The 20,609-nt window shown below is 40.2% G+C and overlaps 2 protein-coding genes across 2 annotated transcripts; both read left to right on the top strand.

Moving 5' to 3' along the window:
- The first annotated feature begins 8,715 nt into the window (after positions 1-8,715).
- LOC138895291 (kinesin-like protein KIN-7O) lies at positions 8,716-11,382 on the top strand. Its single transcript, XM_070179967.1, has 4 exons — positions 8,716-8,825; positions 9,445-9,590; positions 9,677-9,886; positions 10,463-11,382. Exons 1-4 carry the CDS (start codon positions 8,716-8,718, stop codon positions 11,380-11,382), a joined length of 1,386 nt encoding a protein of 461 aa, XP_070036068.1.
- A 4,401-nt stretch (positions 11,383-15,783) lies between these two features.
- LOC104086498 (peroxidase 3-like) lies at positions 15,784-17,366 on the top strand. Its single transcript, XM_009590772.4, has 4 exons — positions 15,784-16,139; positions 16,236-16,433; positions 16,520-16,682; positions 16,796-17,366. The coding sequence occupies exons 1-4, from the start codon at positions 15,924-15,926 to the stop codon at positions 17,212-17,214; spliced, it is 996 nt and encodes a 331-aa protein (XP_009589067.2). The 5' UTR covers positions 15,784-15,923; the 3' UTR covers positions 17,215-17,366.
- Positions 17,367-20,609: the final 3,243 nt, after the last annotated feature.

Below are 20,609 nucleotides of genomic sequence, written 5' to 3'. Positions count from 1 at the left end.
ACACATTGTTTGAGTTGCTTTATTTAAACTAAAATGATAGTATTTAGTTTGAGCATATTTAAAATGTTAAGGAAGTGTGGCAGTGTTATCTTTACTAATTTTGGTGAGTGGTGGGGTTAATCACAATTGAAAGAAATTGGGCTTTACATGATGTCAAACTGAATTCTAATTTTTTTTATTAGACCTGAGCCAAATAATTTAACGTCGCCCAAGGTTTTAAGTAATATACATGTTGCTAGCCTATTTTCACGTCTTCCATACTTATCAATTCATACCATTTCTCCCACAATAATTTCATAATTAATTCAAGCCAAGTTGAGTCAATAAAGCGACCGTGCTAGAACCACGCGACCCAGGGAATGCCTTACACCTTCTCCCCGATCAACAGAATTTCTTACCCGGACATTATTTTCGCAGACCAATAATAAAAGAGTCAAATCTTCCTTTGAATAGAGGTTCAAATAATAGGTGACTTGGAACACCAAAAATCAATTCCAAGTGGAGACTTTGTAAATAAAGTAATCCCTACTCAAGTTTGTCACTTTAATTGAAAAATTTCTTTAACCCACAATCCACAACGATACATAACATACATATCGTTTCGGGGTAAAAAGGGGTGCGACAATGAGGTACGCAATTTTCGATTTATTATATTAGTAGGACCTTAGGTGAGGCCGAGACTAGGTACCCTTTCATAGAAAAACTGGCGCTCGCCTTGCTAAACGGCTCCAGGAAGCTAAAACCATACTTCCAATGTTACCCCATATGTGTTATAAAAACTTACCCATTAAGGAACGTAATGCATAAGCCCGGACTCTCGGGCCGATTGGCCAAATGGGTCATGGAAGTAAATGGTTACGATATTGAGTATTGACCTCGGACCGCCATTAAGTCCCAAATTTTGGCAGACTTTGTGGCCGACTTTACCCCAACGCTAATATCCGAGGTTGAAAGAGAGTTATTGATTAACTCGGGGAATTCCTGGGGAATCTGGACCCTCTTTACGGACGACGCCTCAAACGCAAAAGGGTCCGGACTTGGCATCGTACTAAAGCCACCAACAAGTAATATAATTAGGCAATCTATTAAGACTGTGAAATTGACTAATAACGAGGCCGAATATGGGGCCATGATTGCAGGCCTTGAATTAGCCAAAAGCTTGGGGGTAGAGGTGATCGAAGCTAAGTGTGACTCACTCCTTGTGGTAAACATAGTTAATTGGACATTCGAGGTCATGGAAGAACGAATGCAGAGATACTTGGAAAAGTTACAGGTGACATTACATCAGTTCAAAGAATGGACTTTGCAACATGTACCACGAGATCAAAACAATGAGGCCGATGCCCTCACTAACTTGGGATCGTCGGTCGAAGACAACGAGATCAACTCGGGAGAAGTCATACAGCTTATGAGATTGGTGGTGGAAGAAGGCCATGCCGAGATCAACTCAACGAGCCTAACTTGGGACTGAAGGAATAAGTACGTGGAATATCTCAGGACCGAAAAACTATCCTCGGACACGAAAAGATCGAGGGCCCTACGTACAAAGGTAACCCGATTTAGCCTGTCCGAAGACGGAACCCTATTCAGAAGGACATTCGATAGCCCACTTGCAATATGTCTAGGTCCGGGGGATACTGAGTACGCTTTGAGGGAAATCCACGAAGGTACCTGTGGAAATCATTCGGGCGCCAAATCACTGGTTCGAAAAATAATCAGAGCCGGTTACTACTGTATAGACATGGAAAAAGACGCAAAGGGGTTCGTTCAAAAATGTGATGAATGCCAAAGACACGCTCAGATGATTCATCAACCTGGGGAGCTGCTGCATTCAGTTTTGTCACCATGGGCATTCATGAGGTGGGGAATGGACATCGTCGGCCCCCTTCTATAGGCACCCGGTAAGGCTCGATTTATATTATTTCTGACTGATTACTTTTCTAAATGGGTAGAAGCCCAGACATACGAAAAGGTCAGAGAGAAGGAAGTTATCCATTTTATTTGAGACCACATCATATGCCAATTCTGGATGCCGACCGAGATTGTATGTGATAATGGGAAACAATTCATCAGAAGCAAAGTAACAAAATTCCTTGACGACCATAAGATCAAAAGGATTCTATCGACACCCTATCACCCTAGTAGGAATTGACAAGCTAAATCTACCAAAAAAACCATACTCCAAAGACTTAAATAAAGGTTTACCGACACCAAAGGAAAATGGAAGAAAATGCTACCTGAGGTCCTATGGGCGTACCGTACAACTTCGACGTCCAGTACTGGGGCCATCCCATTTTCTTTGGTTTATGGCACCAAAGCTTTAATACCAGTCGAGGTCGGAGAACCAAGCATCAGATTCTGATATGCAACAAAGGAATCGAACAATGAGGCTATGAGTACAGGTTTGGAGCCATTAGATGAAAGGCGCGAAGCCGCCCTCGTCCGGCTGGCCGCTCAAAAATAGCGGATTGAAAGATATTACAATTGAAGGGCCAACCTTCGACACTTAAATACAGGAGACTTGGTACTAAGAAAAGTTACACTGAGTACCCGAAACCCGAACGAAGGGAAATTAGGGCCGAATTGGGAAAGACCATACCAAATATTCGAGATCACCGGAAAAGGGTCCTACAAGCTCGGAACAATGAACGACGAGCAATTACCGAACAAATGGAATATAACTCACTTAAAGTGATATTATTGCTAAGGTAAGGCCCCGATTCTTTCTTTTATTTTTACATTTCAAACTAACACTAGAAGGTAACAAACAAGGGATGATACGAGATCCTAGGTCTGAAAGCACGCATTGCACTCTTTTTCCCTTAAACCGGCTTTGTCCCAAATGGGTTTTCCGGCAAGATTTTTAACGAGGTAACAAGTAAATCATGCTAACTTAGAATTAAAGGCCAACTACGAACCAGTGACAATGATCACAACATCATTCGAGGCCTCTCTTCGGTTAGCCCCGAACACTGGGGGGCAATACCCTCGGATATCGAATTTAACAAGGAAAGAAAACTTCGTGATTGAAGGGTCTCGATCAACAGGATTTATTGTAAGGGCCAAACAGTCAAATGAACTGTACCCACACAGACTGCTCGAGCCCTGGCACAAAATATGTATACATATACAACTATTGTGCACAAGAATAAAAAAGAAGACTCTTCCTTGCACATAAACATCTTTTCCTTTAAAATGTTTCTTGCATTTTTCAAGGAATTTCCTAAAGCTATCGAGCCCAAGGGCCACCTTAATCCGAGTTCGAACATTCACTCCCACTCGGGGAATGCCGACCGAAAATAATCTCGGGCGGTCCGAGCTATCAGATCTCAAGGGCACAAGACCAATTAGGCAATGCCTGAATTTCAAAGGCCAAGGCCACCCCCACTCGGGGACAGTTATATTAGGCATGCCCGGATAACTCAGAATAGCAAGCCCACTGGGCGACGCCTGAACTAAAAAGGATACGACCATATTAACACAGCTCGGAGACGTCCGAGACTCGTAACAAAAAAAGGCCTTCAAAAAATTCTTTTTTATAACCGGGTCTAAAGGCTACCCTCGACAAACCATAAACCTAAACTATTTTGGGAAAAAGTTTTTGGTAACACCGAATCCCTCCGATGCCTAAACACAAAAAATAATGTTAAAGGCAAGGTTTGTTCGAACCTTAGAATGCAACCTAGTTATTTCATGCTAAGGCATTTCGACCTTTGCGAATACAAATAAAAAAGCGAAGGAAAAATTCAAAAGCTGTGAAAGGGAAAAGCCTTAGATATATATCAAAATTTATTTTTACAAGAGCTGAATAGACCCGATATATATTTTTACAAAGGTCGAACGACCTCAACAAAAAGATAGTACAAAAAACAAAAGGCAAAAATGCCTAAAATGATCCTAAACGGCCTAATCTTCATCGGGGGCCACGTCAACACCTACGGGGTCTTCGCCACCATCAGACTCACCCGACTCTTTAGACCCCTCGGAATCTTCCTCGGGATAAGCCAACTTCCTGGTCTTGGCTATCTCGATTTCAGCCAATAAGTCAAAATTCTTAGCATGGACTCCCTCGAGGGCCTCCCTTCGGGATTGCCACCTCGCATGCTTCACCATGTTTCTTGCTTGGTCCTGAATCGCCTCGGCATCGGCCTTGTGCTAGGCCACCTTATCATCGGCCTCGGCCCTGACCACGGCAACCTCTGACTTGGTCACCTCAAACTCCTTGGCCAGATTCTCTTGACCGGAGACAGCCAAGTTCAGCTGAGACTGAAGCCCCTCGATCGTTTTGGCCTGCACCAAGTTTTCCTCCTTTGCAGCCCGAAGCTGAAAATCAGCCGAAGCCAACTGAGCCCGGCCAGTATCCTTCTTCGAGGCCAGGCGATCCATGTTTTTCCGCCATTCTTTAGCCTCGGCTTTGACCGTATCCACCTTCCCCCAGAGCTGCTCGATCTGGTCAAGCTTATTTTGAACTTGCGAGTTTGGATCGTTAGCCACTATGTCTGACTCATCATGACTAACTTCAAAAACTCTTCTTACCTACTTGACCAGGTCGGTATGCTCATTCCGAGCCACTTCTAGCTCAGCCTGGGATTTCTCACTAAGAAGCTTGTAAGCTTCCTTTTTCTCAGTAAGCTCCCGAGTCTCGACCTCGTGACATTTGAACTCTTCCTGGTATCGAAGAAAAGCCTTGCGATGAAGTACCGAGGCTTGCAAGCACAAAGGAAAATGTTACGATTATTTACGACCAAATCTAAGTATATAATAAAGGGACATTCAAAGTTACTCGATTCAACGCTTGTCGAGCTTCATTGAACATGAAAGGCGCTTCCACCTCATTTATTTTGGCCTGATCCTCTTCAGTCACCAATCACTGAAAGTAACTGGCAATTCCCACGGGGGCAGAGAGAACCCGAATAAACTCTGAAATTGACATAAAGATTGCTCGCTTCCGGGTAGGATCAACACTCGGAGCTGGGAACCGATTCATTAATTTTGGGCTTGAATAAGACCCGCCAGCTCCCGGAGACGGTATCTTCCTTGGTACCAGTAAGTCAACCAACCCGGTGACATCCTCCAAGGTGGTAGAATCTAAGCCATCGAAGAAGTTGTGAAAAGAATCTGTTGCTCCTTGGGGCCCCTCGCTGAGGTGACCTTTCAATGTATGAGCCTCGTTTATCATAGAATCAGTAAACGAAGGAGACCCGGAGCTATCTATCACTTCGAGTGCGTCGTTCGAAACATTATCTTCCTACCAAGAAGTATCGGCCACGGTTTATTTGTCTTCCTCCCCATCTCGGGGCAAAACGTCCTCAACCCTCCCTAGTTCGGGGGCCTCGGCCATTGCTTCTTCATTGGCCTCCCTAGTTTGAGGCAGTTCAGAACCGCTTCTCATGTGGGCCACCAATTCGAATTCTTCTTCTTCTTCTTCGGACTCATCCCTCAACCGGTAGACTGACTCCGATGGGAGTTCTTGGGCACTGGTATTTTCTTTAGGTTTGCACGCTAGCCGCTTCCTCGGTTTCTTTTTTTCGGGGCTCGAGGAGCTCGGAACTTTTCTTCTTTTCTTCTCTTTATCCTGCTTCGGACCAGGGGGATCGGTGAATATGTCATCATCGCCGTACGGATGCCTCATTTCGATACCTTTTGGTAAACCTGCAAAAGAGAAGTAACCAATTCAGAAATCGAGGGCGTAAAAGTAAGGTCGAATGTAACTTAAAGAAAAAAATCTCACCATGAGAATGGGCCTCCCATCGGCCCTTCGAAAGCTCATGCCATGAGCGCTCGAAATAAGATATCTGTGTTGTGATACCCTTGACCCATTCCTTGAGTCGAGGAACTACGTTCGGCATCTAAGCAACAGTTGTACCATCACAAAATATCAATGAAAATGGAGGAAAAAGAAAAGCAATAAAAGAAATCTTAAAGGCAAAGTTATACTTACGTTTAATGTTCCATTTCTCAAGAAATGGCATATCCTCGGCCGGGATTAAATCCGAGGTCTTCGCTCGAACAAAATGGCCCAACAAGCCTCGGTCCCGATCCTTATCGATGCTCGAGAATAGGGCCTTACCGGCCTGACGTGCAAGCTTGATTAATCCCCCTCAATAGAGTCGGGGGCTATACAGGTTCATAAGGTGGTCGATGGTAAAGGGACACCCCTCGAGTTTGCTCACGAAGAATCGAAGAAGAATTACTATCCTCCAAAATGAAGGATGAATCTACCCGAGAGTCACCTCATACCTTTTGCAAAAGGCTATGATAACTGGATCTAAAGGACCCAACGTGAAAGGGTAAATGTAAACACTTAAAAAAACCCTCCATGTGGGTGGTGATCGATTCCTCGGGGGAAGGGACCACTATAAGCTTATCGGCCCAGTTGCAGTCCTCTTTGACCTTCTCGACGACACTATCGGTGACTGAACATATGTACCTCGAGACCGGCTCGCACCGACCCGGTACCAAGGAGGTTTTCTCGACTTGGAAATCGGCTCCGGTTGGACAACCCGCAGGGACGGACATCTTTAGAGGGGGTTCTGGTGTCGGTTCTTCAGTGACAGCATGCGAAACGTTCTCAGACGATCTCGAGGAAGAAAGGTTTTCTTTTTTAGGGATAGATTTTGATGTCTTTACCATTGCTTCTAAATAGAGAAGAAAAGAAGGAGGTGTAATTAGCAGATAACTTATGAAAGCTTTCAGAAAACGAGAAGATGAGAGTGATGAAGTTTTCTTAAAACACAAGAGCAAATGTTTGAATGTAAAATTTCTAATGAATGGATGAAAATGGTATTTATAGTTTTCTCAAATGGCTGTTCGCATCCTGTAACGCCGACCATTAACTGACATATATTTAATGCCTTGAAGACTGGACCAACGGTACATTTTAACTATTCTTATCACTTACGTCATGAATTCATCGTCGTGATTTATCGGAGTGAGAATCGGAAGCTCGTATCATTTCTCATCATTTACTCTCCGAAAAATAAGGGGATTTGATGTCATGTTTTTATCACTTACGTCATGATATATCCAAGTGAGAATCTGAGGCTCATGTCGTTCCTCGTCATCTACTCTCCAAAAAATGAGGGGACTAATCTGTATATGGGTAAAATCGAGCTCAATATTCGATCGAACTTCCGAACTCCCTAATTAGGCCAGGGTCGGAATATCTGTGATCGGGTGGAGTCGAGCTCGAAGATCGATCTGGCGTCTAACACCATCAACCAAGATCGGCACATGGTGATTATGATCGAACCCAAAGAATTGTCAAAGTTAGCCATCGAAACTATCAGATTTGCCCTCGAGTTTACCAAAGGCGTAACCGGTCATGTTTCTAACGGTCTCGAAGAAAGGTTTGCCCACTCATCCGACAGGGGTCCATAATTCTCGCCATTAACCAACCATTATGGAAGAAATCACGGAACGAGTCAAAAAGGGACCAACGATCAGCAAATCATGGACTTTTGCCTTTTATAGAACAATAAGATAATATCTTAAAAGGTAGGTCTCTCCTAATATATAAAGGGGATTTAAAAATTCATGATACAAATTGTAACATACACGGATAAGCAATACATTCTCTGAGTTCTTACTCTTTGGTATCTTTGTCTCAACAAAAGTGCATTCATTTCAAGGGTGGCTTGCTTACCTGTTTACCCGAAAAATGGATAGAGTTGAATTTATACGTAATTCTAAGGATACGTGGTATAACTCGGCACAAATTGGAAAAATAAGTAGGTATATATTGAATATTGACTGTAAAAAAGAATGAATACAAACCCTAATTGAGTAGAGAGTGATTGATAAATGAACAAGATGAATCAATATCAAAAGCCCAAAAAAGGATAATATTTGCTAGATGTTATGTAAATCTCAATAACCTCTGAATGTGAGAATGTGTGAATGTATATCAATCTGCCCTTTACAAATGTTAGCCACTCCTAATATAGTGGAGGAATCCTACTTTGGATATAATTAAAAATATATAGTGGGGATCCCATGATAGATTAATTGGCTTTTCCTTGATTCAAGCCGTGATTTCAGCCGAGATTCTCTCCCCAAATGCGGCTATAATGGCTTTGTTGTTCCTTGGCTTGGTCTCGATCTTGGTCGGTCTCCGGATCTCGAGCTCGACCTTGACTCGATCTCGGTATTTTATAGGTCTCTGGGTCTCGAGCTCGACCTTGACTCGATCTCGGTACTGATTAGTCTCCGGGTCTCGAGCTCGACCTTCCAACTTCATATCACAGCTTGATATTATAATGACGAACCTCGGTCCATCATGCTCCAATCTTGATTAGTCGCACAAAGGGCAAACTCGATTTTGGCCGTATACAGATAGTCCCCTCGTTTCTCGGAAAGAAGGTGGCAAGAAACGATATGATTTTTCAACCTCTGACTAGATACATACTGACATCTGTGACGAGCCCGATTGTGACGTATGTGACAAATGTCCCGTCGGTCCAGTTACCAAGGCATTAAATGCGCGTCACCCAATGGTCAGCCACTGCCAATTTTGAACCATTACTGTGAAATCTATAAATAACCCCGTTCTTCATTATTTCAAACTTTTACCTTCAAATCTCTTTTCATTCCAATCTTCACAGTTCTTTGCCTTCTCCAAAGCTCTCTATTTCCAGGTTTTGGAATTTCTTCGCTTGTTCTTCTCAAAACACCAAATACTTCACTCTCCCTTCTTCTTTGTTTATAAAAGTTTAGATGGCAAAAATATCTAAAACTGTTCCGCAGAAAGAGGCTGCTTCCTCATCTGGGTCGGCCGGCGAGAAAATAGTGGTGGAGCCACGCCTTGAAAAGCTTGTTCCCGGGGGGTGCATTATTGATTCTGATTTTAAGGTCGAGAAACCCTCCTCGGTTGCTAGTCTATGCGAGCCGGTATCGAGATATATATGCTCGATACCAAAAAGCCTTTTTGACCTGGTGAAAAAAGACTACTATTGGGAAAATAAAGAGGTTGTGATACCGGCACCGGAGGAGGTGATCACTACCCACGTAGAAGGGTACCTGAGTGTTTACACTTATCCTTTCACGCTGGGTCCCCTCGATTTAGTCATCATTGATTTTTACAAGAAATACCAGGTGACCCTCGGTCAAATTCACCCTTCTTTCTAGAGGATTGTGATACTGCTTCGTTTCTTTGTGAGCAAAATCGACGAGCATCCCTTCACCCTCGACCACCTCGTAAGATTATATAGCCCTCGACTTTACCGAGGTGGTCTGATAAAGATTTAATGCCGGGCCACCAAGGCGTTTGCCTCGAGCATAGCTGAAGACAAAGATCGAGGTTGGATGGGCCGGTTCGTTTGAGTGAAGACCTCGGACCTAATACCGGCTGAGAGTATGCCATTTCTCGAGAAATGGAATATGAACCTTAAGTGTGATCCCGTTTTTAGTTTTTGTTGTTTTTACTTCTTTATCATTTCTTATTAGTGTTTTTCTTGACGCAGCCGTTGCTTGGATGTCGGGTGCGGTTCCCCATCTCGAGAACTGGGTCAGGAGCCTGGTTTCGACGTCAACATACGCCGAGCGCGCATGGCGCGATTTGTCAAAGGGCCGGTGGGAGGCTCGTACTCATGGTAAACCTTCTTCTTGGCTCACCGATTTGCTTACCGTTCAAGCATTTTTTCAGGCATAAGTTTTACTTACTTTTCTTTCTTTGTAGGTCTCGGAAAAGATGCGGTTATGAGACCCCCATCATGTGATAAAGAAGCTTTACCGCCTATCTCAAAACCGGAGAAGGTGATTAATAGAAAAAGGGCCTCGGACTCCAAGGGTCAAAAACCCAAGAAGAGAGTGGCTCGTAAACCCAAGGTGAACATAATCACTTTAACTATGGAGTCGGTCCTGAGTCTAAGGGATGAAGAAGAAGAAAGTGATTCTGGGCTGGTGGCCTGTGTACGGGCTGGACCCGATACTCAAAATACTTCGGTATCGGTGTGAGTTGATACTGCTCCGTCCAGGCTTGGTGAGGTCGAGGAGGAAACTTTGACAAAAGTTCCCGAGCCAAGGGGGACCGAGGATATTTTACCTTGGGGCAAAGAGACCGTTGAAGAAGCTATGGATGCCGGTGTGCAAACCGAGCTTGAGGCTCCCCAAGACGGAGGCGGTGCCCAAAAAGACCTACTCGGGGCAATAGAGATCGGGGATTCCCCCTCTTTTCCTTCATTTTCCCAGTCGATGATACGTGGCGTTCAAGCTGTGGAGACTTGTCATGGGGAGAGAGCCTATGTAGAGGAGGACCCTTTCCGTGGTTATTTTATCAGGGTAGAAGATATCACCGGTCCGAGTGACATGGAAACTCCGAAGAAGAGCTCGAGTGAGGTGGAAGCGCTTTGCATTTTCAACGAAGCCCAACATGCCCTGAATCGGGTAAGTTCATACTTTCTTTGCCAATTTTCATGCTTGTGTTTTTCTTTCCTTGTATAATCCCTTCTTTTTATTTTTTTAGGCTTCTGTGCTTCATTACGAGGCATTTTTTCAATCCTGAGGGGAGCTGAGCCGGTACGAAGCCGAAGTTTGAGGCTTACTGAGGAGAGAGATGCCTTCAAGCTTCTTAGTGAGCAGAGAGAAGGAGAAGTAAAAGGACTTCGGGCTGATCTAGAAGCATCTCGGAAAGAACAAGCTGAGCTTGCCGAGCAGGTAAAAAGAATCTTTGAATTTAATGATATTGACTCGGGAGTGATGGCTAACAGTTCGGTCCCGCAGGTCGAGAAAAAGTTCAATGTGATTAGGCAGCTTCGTGTTGAAGTGGACGTAGTGAAATCCGAGGCCGAGGAATGGAAAAAGAACATGGACCGCCTCGCCTCAGAAAAGGAGACTGCCCGAACTCAACTGGCTTTGGCTGAGGCCCAACTCCGAAGCTTGAAAGAGAAAGCCTTGGTGCAAGCCAAGAAAATCGAGGAGTTCCAGTCTCGGTTGAGCTCAGCAAATTCTGATCGAGAGAGACTGGCCACAAAACTTGCAGTGGCCAAATCGGAGGTCGAGAAAACCATGGCCAATGCTGATGCAATGGTGGCCGTTTATCGATCTGATGCGAAAGCTGCTCAGGTTCGAGCAAAGGAGGTTACCGAGGCTGCTCAGGCTCAAGAAAACTGGGTTGCCGAGCATGCTAAATGCCAGTCTCGAAGGGAGACTCTCGAAGAGATCCATGCTCGTGGCTTCGATCTTATAGCCGAGATCGAGAAAGCTAAGGAGCTTGAAGCCGAAACCAGAGGGTTGGCCTTTCCTGATGATGATGATACCGGGAGTACGAGCGGATCCTTAGCCCCACGGTGGGAGCCAAGCTGTTTACCCGAAAAAGGGATAGATTTGAATTTATACGTAGTTCTAAGGATACGTGGTATAACTCGGCACAAATTAAAAAAATAAGTAGGGATATATTGAATATTGACTGTAAAAAGGAATGAATACAAACCCTAATTGAGTAGAGAATGATTGATAAATGAACAAGATGAATCAATATCAAAAGCCCAGAAAAGGATAATATTTGCTAGATGTTATGTAAATCTCAATAATCTCTGAATGTGAGAATGTGTGAATGTATATCAACCTGCCCTTTACAAATGTTAGTCACTCCTAATATAGTGGAGGAATCCTACTTTGGATATAATTAAAAATATATAGTGGGGATCCCGTGATAGATTAATAAATTGGCTTTTCCTTGATTCAAGCCGTGATTTCAGCCGAGATTCTCTCCCCAAATGCGGCTATAACGGCTTTGTTGTTCCTTGGCTCGGTCTCGATCTTGGTCGGTCTCTGGATCTCTAGCTCGACCTTGACTCGATCTCGGTATTTGATCGGTCTCTGGGTCTCGAGTTCGACCTTGACTCGATCTCGGTACTGATCGGTCTCTGGGTCTCAAGTTCGACCTTCCAACTTCACATCACAACTCGATATTTTAATGACGAACCTCGGTCCATCATGCTCCAATCTTGATTAGTCGCACGAAGGGCAAACTCAGTTTTGACCGTATACATTACCTAAGCCAAAATCATCCAATTCATGTGGTTTACGGTTAATTTATCATTATTTATTTCAATTGCAATCTAATTTATCGCTTTGTATCAAGTTAATCCGCATATCCTTTCAACCACTAACAAATTCAATTGTTATCCGATTTTGAGGGTAAATACATATTAAAAAAAGCTTAGTATAACACTTTTTATGACCAAGCAAAAGGTTAGTATAATATCCTAATGTCCATATTCTCGTAAGAGAAATTTTCTCTGCCCTCTTCTGTATATTTTCATGATTTTATTATCAGAAAAGTACATTGAAATTGAAAATAACTATTTGCAAAAAAACATGATTAAAGAAAATCTTATTTGGAAGCTAGAAAATAAAGGGTAATAAGATCACACATAAAGAAGAAGAAACTAATATATATATATTTATATATATATATGAAAAAACTAAAACAAAAAACTAATTACGAGATATCAATCATCTTAATTGAAAAAGAAAAATCTTTCTAATTCTCATAATTATATAAAGAACAAAATACGTAAGTCATCTCTCAACTGACTGTTAAAATTAATTTATGAGGAGGCTATCCTGGACTGAAAATTCTCAAGCAAATGAGAGGTTGACTCACAGGAAAGCCGTTCATAGGACTCACATCGTGTTTATAATGGAAGCTTAATTTTTAATGGATTTCTCTTGAATTTGTGGGAATGAAATCGTAGACGTGTATAGCTAAGGGTCCAACTTTTTTGTCTTGTTGGTGATAATACAATATACTCATTAATAACATTAATATTAATATATATTAATAAACATCAATTGTGGGAAGGGGAAGAAAATCAAAATATTAAGACATTATAATGGAAAAATTTATGGAAGTGATTCGCGCATGATTGTCACGGGGAAAAAATAGGAATTTTTTCTAAATCCTGATTTACCTTTATCCCAAAGTCCATTACTCCTTAAATATATGTTCAGAACTATAAGCACATATCCGTCGATTTAATATAATGTTATTTCTTCTTTACTCTATCAAATTAAAAAGAACACATTCTGTACACCACCACCAAAATCTATCAAGAAAGTCTTCCTACACGCCAGAAGATTCAAAATATTATTTAACAAAAAAAATCACTACATACTATCTTTGGTGCACGAATTGGCATTTCATATATGAGCCTTTTTGTCTTTAATATAGGGTGTTTCTTCTGCATTAACAATGAGAAAGTTTCACTAATAATTATGAATACCCCTAAATAACGTTACTGTCTTAGATTAGATAAAAAGCATCTATTTTTCAAGGATAGAAGGAAAATGATGTGCAGGCAACAAATTTCATTCCAAGAACGTTTTATTTTAAAAATCTTCACTAACCAGGTTATTCTACCTAATTGTACTTTATTGAAGGAAGATTTTCAAAGAGGAAAAAAAAAGGAAGATTCTCCAACGCCATGAGGTTTCTTGCGATTAACTAAAAAATCGACCGAAATAACGAACCTTGGCACATCTGAATATTATCATATTTCTTGCACAGATCAAAGACTCTCCTGGTGTATTTGGTACGAAGAAAAATATTTTTTGGAAAATATTTTTTAATTTTTTCATGTTTGGTTGGTTTATATGTTTTGGAAAACAATTTACTCATGAACTCATAATCCTCCAATTTTTTCTAACCTTTCCCCATTTTCTATCCCCACCAACCCCTACCAACCCACCTATTCACCCCTGCCCCACCCCCAACTCCACCCACCCCACTCCCGCCCCTACCTAAAGAGAAATATTATTAATAGTACTTTCTTTTCATGTTATAAATAGAGTATTTTTTTTATTTCAACAAACGAGTATTTTCTTTTCACGATATAAAAAAGTTTTTTTTTTTCATGATGTAGAAAAAGTATTTTCTTTCATTTCAATAAAATGAGTACTTTATTTTTATGTCGTTGTAGAAATAGTACTTTTTTTCAACCAAAAAAATAGTTTTTTTTTTTATAGTTATGAAGCATAAATTTTAATGTTGTTTTTGCGTAAAAGAAAATAAAGCACACTACTAAAAAATTACGTTTTTCCGACCGAAAATTTCCGACGGAACACTGTTGTCGGAAATTTCCGACCGAAACGGTCAGAAAATTAAAAACAATTAGTTACATTTTTATTATATAACTTCGACTATGTTTCCGACAAAAGTGGTCGCACAGCTTGGCGTACAAAATTGAGTTGCTTCATTTTGCTTTTTGAGTCGGAGGCAATTATCTTTTACCATATACGTTCATAGGCTGAAAAGTTACATCTCTTCGAGTGTTCCTTATCTTTCTTTCTAAATGTATTATAGTTCTTTCACATGAAAAATGTTACAATTTGACAATATATTTTCTCGAAACAGTTTGATTGGTAGTAATATTGAGACGAAGAAACGGAGTTCATGTCGGAAATTTTCCGACCGATCGCAAATTTTTTGCGATCATGTGTTTTCCGATCGATCTTTTTCGGTCGAAAAATACTTCGAAAAATGCGATTTTCGACCGATTTGACGGTCCGAAATTAGCCTTTTTCTAGTAGTGGCAACACGTTAGTTCCTTTGGGTTTGTGTGAATTTTAAAAAGAATAATTAAATTTTTGAAAAAAATAAAGTCATGAAAATATTAGGTATTTTTTTTTGGGGGTAGGGGCACAGGAAACATAGGACTTTGGGGAAGGGGAGTGAGGAGAGTAGCATAAATTTTTTTTTTTTCTAAAATATATTTTATACTCTCTAATCAAACACTAAAAAATATTTTGCGGAAAAAGAATTTCACTCACCAACCAAACAAGAGAAAATAAGTGATAAAACCACTCATTTTTCATGATTTTCTAATATTTTTCATGGAAAACATTTTCGTTCGTACCAAACACACCCTCAGTCTCTCTCTCATCCTCCCTTTCGGCAGTTTAAGAGTATTTTAATAGTATAAAATTACTCAGTCTTTGATTGTATTTATTACAAAAATGCTTTGCCCCTTATTAAAATGGAAGAAGAAATCGTTATGCTTCTAAAATAAGTGGGCATGCCTTTTGAATGAAACATTTAGCTCAGTAATTCAGTTAATGGGTGTGCCTTTTGAATGAAAGGCTTGGCTCAGTTAATGAGCGTATTTTTTCAATCAAATATTTGGTTTAAATGATTAAAAAAAAAAGAAGAGGAAACACCCCCCAAAAAAAAGAGAAAAAAAAATAGATGAAATTTCTAGCTTTCGAGAGATGCCACGTCAACTTTTTCATTCCCTGAATTATATATATATAGAGAGAAATTAATGTAATGCCTACTTTAATTTTTTCCTCCACCAATCAATTAGACGTGTTAAACTTCAATTATTCTGGAATTAATCTCTTCATTCTTTGTAATCTGGAACGTAAATCAAGCCACTTTGCAAGCAGAAACATATATTTGTATAAAGAACATGTGGGAAATATTTCAGGTGCCTAATATTCTTTTCCACGTATATATAAATTAAACGTTATTTTTGTAGAATGAACTTATAGGAAATGTTTCAAGCACCTAACATTCAATATTAGATCAAATGAAACTGCTAACATGAAATTGAAAATTAGTTGGCTAATGAACAAACTATGCTAAAATATTATCCCCAAGTACATTAAGAGGTTGGTGGTTTAATTTCTGGTGAAGTTGTTAGCTACTAATACCAAATGCCTTATATCTCTTAATACACAGAACAAAAACAATAAGCAAATGTCCTCTACTTCGATTAATTTAACAAGATTATCCAAAGCTCATCAGCTTGTATATATGTCAACAAATATAGCAGGTATTTTATAACAGACTAACGCAAGTTAGCTAAAGCAATGCATGTGCCTATAAATGCTCTCTGATTTCTTTGGAGTGGATATGTGTAGCAACTCAAACAAAGAAAGAGACCTCCTTCAAAAGTTGCAAAAAGAAGTACTTAATTAAAATGGCTAAATTTGGCTGTTTGGGTAATTTTCTAGTGTTGTGCATTCTACTAGGAGTATTGGGTTCTAGCCATGCTCAGTTACAGCTCAACTTTTATGCAAAGAGCTGTCCAAAAGCAGAGAAGATAATTCAAGATTATGTCCAAAAGCATATCCCAAATGCTCCATCTCTTGCAGCAGCCTTGCTCAGACTGCATTTCCACGATTGCTTTGTCAGGGTAAGTGTGTCACATATTTGCAGCTATATATTCACTTAGTGCCATTCTTGAAGTATTGTAACTTAATTTTCTCATTTTTCTTCTGAGTATTTGTAGGGTTGTGATGGTTCTGTACTTCTGAATTTCACGTCGAGCACAAAAAATCAAACGGAAAAAGTGGCTGTCCCTAATCAAACATTGAGAGGCTTCTCATTCATTGATGGTGTAAAGAAAATAGTTGAAGCTGAATGCCCTGGTGTAGTCTCTTGTGCAGATATTGTTGCATTGGTTGCTAGAGACTCTCTTGTGGTGACTGTAAGTATAAAACTTCAACTAACAATTGTAAACTAGTTGGTATTCTCTCATTATCTTATTGTCCATTTATCTTCTTTGTATGATAGGGAGCCCCTTTCTGGAATGTACCAACTGGTAGAAGAGATGGAACAATATCAAATGCCTCTGAAGCCTCGGCAAACATCCCTCCTCCAACTAGTAACTTTTCCAGTCTTCAGACATCTTTTGCTAGCAAAGGTCTTGACCTAAAAGACTTGGTCCTATTGACTGGTAAGTTTAAAATAGTACAAATTTCTACTTAGTTCTTCTATATTGAGATTTTCCATAAATTTAGTTTTTCTACAAAAAAAAAAACATTATTACTATGAATAATATGTTATTAGGTGCACATACTATTGGAATCTCTCATTGCTCGTCATTTTCAACACGTTTATACAATTTTACTGGAGTTTTGGGAACACAAGATCCATCTCTAGACAGTGAATATGCAGCTAATCTTAAGGCGAAGAAATGCAAATCAATCAATGACAATACCACAATTGTTGAAATGGATCCTGGCAGTTTCAGGACATTTGATCTTAGCTACTTTAAGCTTCTGCTCAAGAGAAGAGGGCTATTCCAATCTGATGCAGCCTTGACTACAAGTGCGACAACAAAGTTATATATCAACCAGCTAGTACAAGGATCGCTCAAACAATTCTATGCTGAATTTGCTCAGGCAATGGAGAAAATGGGCAGAATTGAAATCAAGACTGGCTCTGCTGGTGAAATTAGGAAGCAATGTGCAGTTGTGAATAGTTAAGAGCAATGGTTTTGTGTTTGTATGTGTGGGTACCTTGGTGTGAATGATTTGCTAACATGAATATCATGTTCTTTTTTGTAGTTATTCCAATTGCTTTTGTATATTGATGGTTTTCTTGAAATAAAACTAAGATCAAATCTGATGCTTTTGAATTTGCTTTAGAGCATAGACATTATTTTGCTAGAAATGAACCTTTGTCTTTATATTCTTTCATAATGCAGCTGAGATTCAGAACTGTAAAATAGTCTTCAATACTGATTGGATGTCGTTGTCCTGAGTGATAGGCTATATGTATATCCCTGTTATGTTTTGATGATCTAACAAACTTACTGTCAAGAACCAGATAAGCAACCTGTTACACATTCTTAAGACCTTAAAATCAAAAGGTTCTAGCTTGAGATAAGGTTCAACTTTTCAGAGTCAAAAGAACAACAGAGAGAACAGATAGCTACCATTTTCCGAGGAAACTGCACAAGTCAACTGCCTCAGCTGTAAAGTTGCTGCCTGTACATGCTACAGTGCAGAAACAGTACAACAGTCAACTTTATGGGGAGTGTCTTTTACCTACCTTGCTTACATCATACTAGTGATGTCACAAATGCATTATTAACATCAAGGAAGGTAAAACAAATTACTTGTTCACTTAGAGAATTCATTCAAGCTCTCACACGGTCATTGGTCATCAAGCAATCAATTCTCAAGTGCATCAAGAACAAAGAACAATACTACTACGGACCAGTTCCCCACAGCAAGTCATTGAATATCCTTAGTTGAGTTGTAACTTTATAATAGTTCTTCAATTGTAATTCTTACTTAGCTTGTTTAGAAATATTCTGTAGAAAACCCTTTGTAAACCTTAAACTTTTGTATTTGAGTCTTGGCTAGAGTTAGTCGAGTTGTAAAGTCTTTGTAATAGAGGTATTACAAAGTGGCTTGTAATAGAGTATTACAAGTTAGTGAGGGATTAAGAAGTTAATTCCTAGGTTGCAGATGTTGTAGTCTAAAAGTTGCTCAGTAGTGAAGTTGAAATCCTACAAGGGTAGGTCATGATTTTTAATCCCGTTGAGCTGGAAATTTTCCACATAAAAATTCTCTTATCATTTACTTACTGCAGTGTGCGTGTGTTCTAGTGGAACTGATAGAGAACCTGGTTCTTTATAGAGTTTGGTGGACCCTTATATTGTATCAATTGGTATCAGAGCGGATTCTTTCTATCAGGTTAACACCTAGAAAGGATCCTCATGGCTACTCCTCCAAACTTCGAAGAAGGCCAGTCAACTTACAGACCGCCTAGGTTCAATGGACAGTATTATGGATGGTGGAAAACTAGGATGCACGACTTCATCATGGCTGAAGATTCTGAGTTATGGGATGTCATATGTGACGGACCCTTTGTTCCCACCAAGAATCTTGGCGACCCAGCTGTAGCCATTCCCAAGACGAGGAAGGAATTCAATGACTCTGATCAAAAGGCCATAGAAAAGAACTTTCGTGCAAAGAAAATTCTTATTTGTGGCATTGGTCCTGATGAATATAACAGGATATCGGCATGCCAATCAGCAAAAGAAATCTGGGAGGCTCTTCAGACAGCTCACGAAGGAACAACACAGGTTAAGCAATCCAAGATCGACATGCTCACAACTGAATACGAGCTCTTCAAGATGAAAGATGATGAATCCATCCAAGATATGCATACTCGCTTCACCTCCATCATTAATGAGCTTCACTCTCTTAGTGAAACCATTCCAAGAAATAAGTTTGTTAGGAAAATCCTTAGTGTACTGCCCAGTTCTTGGGAAAGCAAAGTGAACGCCATTACAGAGGCGAAGGACTTGCAGACACTGACCATAGATGAACTTGTTGGCAATCTAAAAACATATGAAATGATGAAGAAGAAGAAGAAGAAGGACAATGAAAGAAGAGAACCCAAAAGAGAGAAGAACCTGGTCCTCTAGACAGACAACAACGATTCAAGTGGTGAGGATGGTGATATGGCTTACTTGACAAGAAGATTCTAGAAGATGGTTCGCAGAAATGGAGGCATTCCAAAAAGGAGAAGTTCTAGCAAGCCAAAAAATTAGGACCTCTGTCATAAATGTGGCAAGCCAGGACACTTCATCAAGGAGTGCCCTCTCCTAAAGCAAGATCAGTACAAAAATAACTTTGACAAAGCAGCCAAGAGGAACTCGGTTCCTGACAAACGCTTCAAGAAAAAGAATGACACTGACAATGTTGTAAAGCAAGCTCTTACTGCATGGGGAGACTCCTCCAGCGAATCTGAAGAAGAAAATGATCATGGTGATATTCAATGATGGAAGTGGAAAGTAAAGCAACTAAATATGACTCAATCTTTGCCTTGATGGCTCAGTCTGATGATGATGAAGATGACAACGATGATGAGGTAAATTTTCTGGATGTTCAGAGAAATCTGAAATCTTATTCTCCTAAAACACTTATGTCTTTGGCAAATGTGTTCATTGATGCTTATCACAGTCTTATAAATGATAAAGATGCTTTAACTGTGGAGGTAGGAGAAGTAGAACAAACCAGAGATGACTTAGTAATCGTTGTTATTGATTTAAAGGAGACAATTGAGAACCTGAAGAAAGAGAAGGATGCCTTAGATGAAAAAATTACACATGTAGAACATGAAAGAGATGATCTAATGGTCACTGTGGTAGATCTAAAAGAGACCCTTGAGTGTGTAAGAAAGGAAAAAGAAGTCTTAGTTGAGAGAGTTGCTTACATTGAGCATGAGAGAGATGACCTATTAGTAGTGGTAGTGGACTTGAAAGAAATAATTGGGGCACCTAAAATAGAAAGTAAGCCTAAAAATTCTCAAAAGGGAAATGAAGTTGCAAGTGGGGCACACATTAAGCTTGAAAGTGAGTTAAATTCAGTGAAGTCTAGTCTGTATGCTGAGCTTGAGAAAAACAAACAACTTCATGAAGAACTAGGAAGAGTGAAGAGTGACCTTGAAAAATCACTCAAGTGGATGTGGTCCTCTGATGCTATCATTGCCATGTACACCAACAATGGGGGAAACATGCAGGGGATTGAGTTCCAAAGGGAAAAGATTCCCTACAACCCTCATAGCAAGTACGTTACTGTACCTGATAACTGGCTTTGCATTCACCGTGGCAACACTGGGCACTTTAAAGAAAACTGTAAGGCCAGATTTCAGTCACAGCAGAAAAACAAAGTTTTCGCTGAAAAAGTAACTACTGGTAGAGAACCTGGTCCCTCATATAAGAAATGCATGATGCCTGCTTGGACAAAAAAATCCCTCATTCACCACCTTTCCTTATTACAAGGGACCCAAACTCGTTTGGGTTCCTAAGTCTAACTCTTGATTTTCTTGTGCAGGGAACAGTGAAAATAAGCAGCCTACAAAT

This window comes from Nicotiana tomentosiformis, chromosome 7 (genome assembly GCF_000390325.3).
Source record: "Nicotiana tomentosiformis chromosome 7, ASM39032v3, whole genome shotgun sequence".
NCBI classification, from domain to species: domain Eukaryota; kingdom Viridiplantae; phylum Streptophyta; class Magnoliopsida; order Solanales; family Solanaceae; genus Nicotiana; species Nicotiana tomentosiformis.
Note: the sequence above shows the minus strand (reverse complement) of the source record. Positions and strands in the feature narration are given on the sequence as shown.

Bases quoted from the DNA above. Each gene is read 5' to 3' on its own strand.
- LOC138895291 (XM_070179967.1), top strand. From the start codon at position 8,716: ATGGCAAAAATATCTAAAACTGTTCCGCAGAAAGAGGCTGCTTCCTCA. The intron at 9,591-9,676 runs GTAAACCTTCTT...CTTTCTTTGTAG, and splicing joins GTGGGAGGCTCGTACTCATG to GTCTCGGAAAAGATGCGGTT. The intron at 9,887-10,462 runs GTGATTCTGGGC...TTATTTTTTTAG, and splicing joins AAGGGATGAAGAAGAAGAAA to GCTTCTGTGCTTCATTACGA.
- LOC104086498 (XM_009590772.4), top strand. From the start codon at position 15,924: ATGGCTAAATTTGGCTGTTTGGGTAATTTTCTAGTGTTGTGCATTCTA. The intron at 16,140-16,235 runs GTAAGTGTGTCA...GAGTATTTGTAG, and splicing joins TCCACGATTGCTTTGTCAGG to GGTTGTGATGGTTCTGTACT. The intron at 16,434-16,519 runs GTAAGTATAAAA...TTTGTATGATAG, and splicing joins GAGACTCTCTTGTGGTGACT to GGAGCCCCTTTCTGGAATGT.